At 22.3% G+C, this 9235-nt stretch overlaps 1 protein-coding gene across 2 annotated transcripts; it reads left to right on the top strand.

Annotated features, from left to right (window-relative positions):
* Positions 1-6877: 6877 nt before the first annotated feature.
* On the top strand, positions 6878-9033 carry Bm1151 (the record flags this gene model as incomplete). Of its 2 annotated transcripts, XM_043075800.1 has the most annotated exons (5): positions 6878-7063; positions 7363-7554; positions 7691-7894; positions 8284-8442; positions 8863-9033. In XM_043075800.1, coding segments are annotated over 5 exons (912 nt in total), but the record flags the coding sequence as incomplete, so codon positions are not given. The 2 variants fall into 2 exon arrangements, with proteins under 2 accessions (XP_042931734.1, XP_001893360.1); XM_001893325.1 differs by lacking the exons at positions 6878-7063; positions 7363-7554 and having other exon boundaries at positions 7697-7894.
* Positions 9034-9235: the final 202 nt, after the last annotated feature.

The raw sequence follows: 9235 nt of genomic DNA, 5'->3' as shown, positions 1-9235 counted from the left end.
TTTAAAACCTAATTGAAATTTTTAAAATAAGAATTCAAAGCATCACAAAAGTTTTTATTGTTATTATTACAACTATATCATTTGTAACATTAGTTTGTGATGAATAATTTGTCATATAATTTTATATTGATGACACTTTAAAAAAAAAAAAAAAAAAATGTTTTACTTTATGAAATTTATGCAATCTTTTGAATTTTTTTCAAAAAAAACATAATAGTTTCTATGAAATGACTTCATAATATGCAAATTATACTAAACATTTGATAAATTCAATTTACAAAAATTTTGAAGAAAAGAAAAATTCGAATTTTGAAGTATAATTAAGCGAACTTTTTTTATATAATATAAATTTTGTGTGAATGATTTACTTTGCTGTTAACTTTTCCAGATGTATTATATTAATTATTGAATTAAGTTAAATGATAAATCTATTATATGGAAATACTTAATCAGGAATTAAATAATAATTTAAAACCAATAATTGATGAAGAATGCAACCAAATTGCTAAATAAGTGAGCAATTGAAATTGAAATTTTTATATTTTTTTTGGAAAAATTATTAAATTGTTCAAAAATCATTCATTTATACATAATTTTATCAGTTATCATTGTAATATTTATATCATATCAAAATGCCAAAATGAATATTAAAAAAAAAAATTAAAATATTTCCTCTATTATAATTTAATAAGTAACAGAGGAAAATTTTCAATTTTCTTTTTATATGTCGAATTTTAATCGAAATAAATTAAGTCATAAAGTTAAATTTGAATAACTTATTTAGCTTTCGTATTTTTTTTTTTTTTTTTTAAAAAGTTCTATTTCAAGTAAAATTATTGAAATTATTCCTAACACATTACTTTATCAATTTATGATTAGTATATGATTGTAATGACCTTTTGATTTAAAAAATTTAAAATATTCAACATAAACAAACTTAATGTTCTATCCGACTATATTACTTTTTTTATTTTTGCATTTTTTATTTTTATATTATTTTTATAAAATTTTACTTTAATTTTCATTTTACAAATTTTCTAAATTTAAGTAAGCTTGGAACTTAAATAATTTAATTTGTCTTACATTGATATCTTTGTTTACATTTGTAAAAGAATCTACCCGCATTTTCTGCTGACAGTTAGCTGCGGGATGGGCAGGCAGGCGCTGTTGTATAAGACAAAGCGGAAAATCTCATTGGATGGTGACAATGGGGTTAGTATGTTGTCTTTTATCCATGTGACATGACAGGTGTGACAGGTGTTACGTCCTTTCTCAGAGAAGGTGACAGGTAATGCTATAAACGTTTATCTATATGCTTTGCAATTTGAAGTCATAGTGGACAACTGACAATGGTCAGTGTGTCTGAGGCTAAGAGAGTTCTTTACCTTTTCTTTGGGACACTTTTGTTGTGGTGACCTATGGCAAGTCCATATAGAGTGCAGTTTCAAACAGACTATATTCTTTCATCGTGAAGATATGATCTGACCAGCTTAGAAGATATGACCTGATCAGCTTATAAGATATGACCTGATCAGCTTATAAGATATGACCTGATCAGTTTAGTTGCTTAGAAAGTATGATCTGATCAGCTTAGTGATCTAAATGATAATGACAGTATCATTAATTTTGTAATGAGCTAATGAATTTTAAGAATTAGAAGGAAGCAGTGCTAACTGAAATAATCAAGAAATCACTGATCACTGATTCTGATCTATGCAGAATAGTAAACAGTACGATGACTCTTTAGAACTAAATTTAATATTTTTCTTTAGAATTTAATGTTCCATAATTCATTATAAAGTTTTTCGAATGTTCTACCTATTGCAGTGGTCTGTCAATGATACTTCTCAGATAGGTAATCTGTTAAAGTTTTATAAAGCTTAAATGAGTTTACCGTGATGTAAGTAAGGAGAATGATAATTTACCTGTTCTAAGGGTTAGTATAGAACTTTTGGGCAAATATAGAACTTCTGTTTTCTTAAAACTGGTTCAGTTTAAAAAATTTGTAAAGTCGAAAATTAAGTGTTGCGAAGATAATTAAATTGTAAACAACGAAAGCTAAAAAAAAAAAAACATTTCTTTGAGGCAAAATTTAATTGCCTAAAGTTGAAGGTACATTTAAATGCTATTTTTTTCAGTGAAATCTGTTGTGACATATTTATAAGAATAGAATACAATTATTTGTCATACTACTTGAGCAAAAGGAAGGATTTAGAGAGTAAATTATCCTATCTGATCTGATCGTACCAATCCCTCAGGTGAAAGACTAATCATTTCGAGAAATTTAATTTATTTCAAAATTTGCTTAACTCAACGAATATTTTTTGATCTGTTCATTTTGTAGTTCTATCTAAGAAGAACAAATATTATATCTGTGATACTTCAATTATTTCCAGAAAAACCATATTACCCACGGGTAAAATGCTTCAACAATAAGAAACATTAATTAATTTTAGTTTTTTTTTTTTCAATAATTTTTTATTGGTAGGAAACACAATGATATTTGAATAGTTTGAATTTTTCTCTTTCTTTCTTAAATTGAACAATGTTGACAGCATCTCTTACTAAGTATTATTCCATATTCATTTAAAATTACTGAAGTTTCGTTTTCTTTTTTTTTTTTTTTTAAATCACCGAAATTTTGTTTTCTTCTTTTTAAAAAGTAAATTTGAATCAAATTCTAACATCAGAAAAACTCTCAATGAAATAGCTAAATTGGAAGAGCTTATGAATGATGCAATAAACCATAAGTATAATTTTTTTTTAAAAAATAAAAATTAAAAAAAAAAAAGAATTAGCAACTTCAGTCGGCAATAATTGATTGATTCATCGAATTTTATATTTACGAAGCTTCAAGCATTCATCGTTAATCAAATAATTCTTTTTGTAATTGTCAAAAATTTGAATTTAAATTTGTTAATTTGTTATGTGATTCCTTGCATAATTTCATATTGAAATTAAAATATTCCAATAATACATGGACAAATTTTCAATATAAATTAAATTTTAGCAGAATAATTGTTATTTTGCTTAATGCTCAGAATATTTTCATATTGGACAATAATTTTGAGAACTTTTACTTCTTACATTAGAATTTTTTTTTTTCTCAAACATCGCATATGTAAGCAATTTTAATTCTAATATGTTTTAATAGTATTTTCAAATTCACTGCTCCAACAACTATCGAAAACAAAAGCAATTAACTGAACAAATAGTTAAAATTTTTCGTAAACAATTAATTGGACTTAAATTTGTAAATTATCAGATAATTAGCTTAATTTTCAAGAACTGCCGACTAAAGAAATTAGTTCGGTTACGCAGGTCTTAGCCATCTTGAAACTTTGAAGTTAAATTTTTTTAAAATTAAATTAATTAATTTATGATATTTCAATATCAATTTCGAGCGAAAATTTGACTTTTATTCCTAAACTTAAAATTGACAATGTTCTTTTGTGTGCTAAGAAAATGAAATTGTATGCAAATTTTGATCTGATAATGTTTATCTGAAGAATTTACTTAAAATCGCAAATTTTGATCTGATAGTGTGTTTATCTGAAGAATTTACTTAAAATCGCAAATTTTGATCTGACAATGTTTATCTGAAGAATTTACTTAAAATCGCAAATTTTGATCTGACAATGTTTATCTGAAGAATTTACTTAAAATCGCAAATTTTGATCTGATAGTGTTTATCTGAAGAATTTACTTAAAATCGCAAATTTTGATCTGATAGTGTTTATCTGAAGAATTTACTTAAAATCGCAAATTTTGATCTGATAGTGTGTTTATCTGAAGAATTTACTTAAAATCGCAAATTTTGATCTGACAATGTTTATCTGAAGAATTTACTTAAAATCGCAAATTTTGATCTGACAATGTTTATCTGAAGAATTTACTTAAAATCGCAAATTTTGATCTGATAGTGTGTTTATCTGAAGAATTTACTTAAAATCGCAAATTTTGATCTGACAATGTTTATCTGAAGAATTTACTTAAAATCGCAAATTTTGATTTGACAATGTTTATCTGAAGAATTTACTTAAAATCGCAAATTTTGATCTGACAATGTTTATCTGAAGAATTTACTTAAAATCGCAAATTTTGATCTGATAGTGTGTTTATCTGAAGAATTTACTTAAAATCGCAAATTTTGATCTGATAGTGTGTTTATCTGAAGAATTTACTTAAAATCGCAAATTTTGATCTGATAGTGTTTATCTGAAGAATTTACTTAAAATCGCAAATTTTGTTTATCTGAAGAATTTACTTAAAATCGCAAATTTTAATCTGACAATGTTTATCTGAAAAATTTACTTAAAATCGCAAATTTTGATCTGATAGTGTTCATCTGAAGAATTTGCTTCAATAATTTCACACAATATTACTTCTTCTCTACGAGAATAAAATAGTGTAAAAAATAAAATTTGCATTTTTTTGATAAATAAATGAACGGTAAAATAAATGAATATATAATTTAAAAGAACGATAAAATGAATTTATATTTAATGATTAAATAATCTGTTATTTATTTTCCCAGCTTGCATTCATAATTTTGTTTGTATGATAAAATCATATTCAATCAATCTTTCGGATTAACTCTTCTAAATTTGAAATTATAAATTAAATGCTCGGTGTTCGGAATACAATCCATAATCCTTGAATTGATGTTTGATGTGAAACAAATAAATAGCAATGCGTCAGATTAGTAATTTCTAAATTTGAAAAAAATTGATGATAGTTTGCAGCAAGTAGTTTTTATTATAATTCTTTTTTTTTTTTTTTTGCTTCTGATTTAATAATTTTATATGTCAAATGGAAGTAAGAAAAATTTTGAAAAAAAAAAAAAATAACAATGAGTGATTTTTTTGAGAAATTTTGAGCTAAATAATCTTAAAGTTTTGATTTGAACAATTTTTTAGCTTTTAATTTTTGTTCAATTTTTTCAATTTTCTCTTTATTCAAAAAAACAATTCGAAAGTTTCTTGAGGTGAAAAATTTTTTATAATTTAATTTTACGTTATTACAACTGTATAATTTGAAAATTAAATCTCTAACGAGAATAAAAATGAAACTAATAAATTCAATTCCTTTTTTATTCATTTTCAATATTTCAATTGAAATATAACTTACTTCTTTTGAACGTTAAATTTTGCGTAAAATTATTCACACATTAATTCTTTTTTGTGTTCAGAGTAACGATCTTCAGCCATCATTATCGATTATCAATAATATTTGATTTAATATTTGATCTGATTCAATATTTGCATCAAATTACTCAAATATTTAGATCAATTAATGCTCAGAACATATAAATATAATTTACCTTGACTCTTTACCAGTTAATAACCAATTTCATTCATTTAAAGTATTATGATCAATTCCAGATAGATTAGAAATCACCACAAAGCTTTCCGTTATCATTTGATAAGAAATGATAAGACTGCTCGACCGTAAATTATTATTCTCAAGTGATAACTTTGCACATTAAAAATGATAATTTCGGTGTATTTCAGAGAAAAGATCAAAAAAAAAATGCTTCTTTAATCTAAAATAACAAAAAAAAAGGCATTAAAAAAAAATAAAATCCATAGAATCTGTTTGCATATTTTGAAAAGAAAAAAAGAAATCAAAAACAAAAATTATTAAAGAACTCATAAAAAAATCCAACAAACATCAATTTTCTATTATAAATTAATATTTATTTTGTTTAAGCTATTATGATCCGTTCCATTCAAATAAATAAATAAGTAAATAAACTTAGAAACAACTATAAAAAGTTGCTGTAGACGAAAATTTCTACAATGTATTTCAATTTTTAAATGTAATTTTAAATCTAAAAAAAAAAAAAAAAAAACTCAAATTGGTTGTTACAAAATTATTTTAGTGATAAATTAATTCATTTCTATTATGATAATATCTATTTGAATATGAGTTTTGTTCATATTTAAATGATTATTTCAAGCTTTTGATAATTTCATTGATATTTTAGAATGAAACAAACAATCATTGCCGTATTATTTCTGTTTTTGAATGCTCAATTTGTATTTTTATTTCGAGAAATGTATGTTAAAAAATTTTAAATTTCTAGACAATCAATACTTCTTTTCATTTTTTTTATTTTTGTTTTTTATTTTCTTTTTTTTTTTTTAAAATAAATTTTTTGTTTTTTTTGTGTTTTGCAGTTCTTCAACAGATTATGTGCATTTTAATTTTGCTGTTAATTTGATGAAAGAAATAGGACGAAATGGTGGAACAGAGATTATATCACCTGCTTCCGTATCAACTGCAATTTTTATGATTTACCTTGGAGCGGAGGGCAAAACTAAACAAGAATTGAGCAAAGTGTTTGGAAGAGGGAAATTTACTTTATTATTTTAGAAATTAATAAAATTTATTCCATAATATAAATTAATAATATATTTTACTTGTTGTTAACAATTGATAGATGTTTTAATTGATAAATTTCATTAATAAATAACAATGATATTTAATTAATTTTAATTTTTCAGAAGCAACGAAAGAAAATATTTGATCAATTTTAATTTTTCAGAAGCAATGGAAAAAAATAAATAATTTCAATATTTCAGAAGCAATGGAAAACATTACTTAATTAATTTTATTTTTTCAGTAAACAGTGAAAGAAAATATTTAAATAATTTCAATATTTTAGAAACAATGGAAAAAATATTTAAATTATTTTTAATTTTTTAGTAAACAATGGAGGAAAATATTTAATTGATTTTAATTTTTCAGAAAGAGCGGAAAAAAAGTAAATAATTTCAATATTTGAGAAACAGTGGAAAAAAATATTTAAATTAATTTTAATTTTTTAGTAAACAATGGAAGAAAATATTTAATTAATTTCAATCTTTCAGAAACAATTCGTAATTTATTGAAAAATCTCGGTGATAAAAAGAGTAACAATTATATATTGAATATAGCAAATCGTTTATATGTACGACAGGAATTTTCCATTAAGCCAAGCTTTCTTTATTTGCTTCAATTTTATTTCAGTGAAAGATTATACAAATTTAATGATGAACAAATTGGTCAACTTACTCAGGTATAATCAATGATTAATGATAAGGGATCAATTTTTAGAATTATTAATTTTAATTACTAATATTTTAAGAATTTAATTTGATAAATTAACTTATTGATTTAAAAATTTTGATAAATTAACTTATTGGTTTAAAAATTTTGATAAATTAACTTATTGATTTGAAAATTTTGATAAATTAACTTATTGACTTAAAAATTTTGATAAATTAACTTATTGACTTAAAAATTTTTTTTAATTTATTTGAACTGTGTGATTGCAAATGATAATAATATAATTTTTTTTTTTTTTTTTCTTTTTAGGAAATTAATAGTTGGGCTTCAAAGCATACAAACAATAGAATAACAAAACTTATGGTAACGGCAAAAATTAATTCAGAAACTAAAATGCTGCTACTGAATACAATTTATTTCAATGCTCTTTGGAAGAAGCAATTTTTTAGTGGAAAAACTTTGAAAAAAACATTTCATATTTCTCACAATAATCAGCATAGTGTAATTATTATTTCCTTTAATATTATAATTAAAATTTCTTTTTTTTTTAATTAATTGTTTATTTATTTATTTTTTAAATTAATTATCATATTAAATGAATTACTCTCATCCATCATTTTATTTTCTATTTTTTTAGGTACCAATGATGCTATTAGTAGAAGAATTATCATATTATGAAGATTTTTTTGTTCGAATTGTTAAACTTCCATTTATTAATAAAGAAATAGAAATGATAATTATACTTCCAAGAATTCGCTTCGATTTACAAAATGTTCGCAAAAAGATGACAGGAAAAAATTTAAATTATTACATCAAACATTCTGTACCAGCTAAAATTATGGTAAATTTGTAAAATTCTTTTTTTTTTTTAAAAAAAAAAAAACAAAATTAAATTAATATAAATTATTTTTGAAGAAAATTTAAAAAATGATTTGTTGTTCTAATAAGCAAATAATCCTTCATTCATTGTTTATCTTTTAGTCCGCTATGATTAATTTTAAATTATCAAAATGAGTGTTTATAAAGCAAACACTCTGGTAGAACTAGAATAAATTTAAATCAAATAATTTAAACTAAAAATGAATCTTTTTAATTGTTATAAATATATTTTACTTTATAATTAAAACTGCTCTATTTCAATTTTTGCAAAAATTAGTAAATAATTTTTTAGAATAAAATACAAATTAAATTTGTTTTCATTTTTACTTATTTATTTATTTTTTTTTTAAGTTAACATTACCAATGTTTGAATTGGAACAAGAAATAAACATGGAAGATATGTTAAGAAAACTTGGCATTGCGGATATTTTTAATGAAAATGCTAACTTCAAAGGAATTAGTGATGGTCCAATCTCTATTACCAATATTATACATAAAGCAACATTTCAGGTTTAACCATAAATATTATTTCTTTTTTTTAAAAAAAATAATTTAAAGTAATTTTTATTTTAATTAACTTTTTTAAAGTAATTTTAAAAATCAAAGAGATAGTTATTTTACTATCTATATATTTTTGCTTTTACCATTAAAATTTTACAGATGAACGAAAAAAGAAAATTTTTTTAAAAGACAATTTAAAGTATTTTTTATTTTAATTAGCTTTTCAAAAAATATAGCTATTTTACAATTTTTTCATTTTTGCTTTTACCATTAAAATTTTACAGATGAACGAAAAAAGAAAATTTTTTTAAAAGACAATTTAAAGTAATTTTTATTTTAATTACCTTTTTTTTAAAGTAATTTTAAAAATCAAAGAGATAGTTATTTTACTATCTATATATTTTTGCTTTTACCATTAAAATTTTACAGATGAATGAAAAAGGAGTGGAAACTGATGCAATATCTGAATTTAAATCCACTGATATTACATGTGAAAATTGTATAACATTCACTGCTGATCAACCATTTTTATTTTTTATTGTTCAACGCTCAGAAACTATTTTGTTAACTGGACAATGTGGCCGAAATTGTTTTTTTTAGAATATTAAATATTATTTTTTTTTTGCTTAGAAATTTTGCTTATATTATTGGGTTAATAATTCTTCGCATTGTTCTATTTTATTTTATGTTTTTCTTTTTACATTTGATAAATAATCAGTAAAGATATATTTGATTTTCAATATCATTTCAAATTTGCTCTCATATATCTAAACAAAGTTTTATAATGATTATTAGTAAAGTG

Source organism: Brugia malayi (genome assembly GCF_000002995.4).
Source record: "Brugia malayi strain FR3 genome assembly, contig: Bm_v4_ChrX_scaffold_001, whole genome shotgun sequence".
NCBI classification, from domain to species: domain Eukaryota; kingdom Metazoa; phylum Nematoda; class Chromadorea; order Rhabditida; family Onchocercidae; genus Brugia; species Brugia malayi.
Note: the sequence above shows the minus strand (reverse complement) of the source record. Positions and strands in the feature narration are given on the sequence as shown.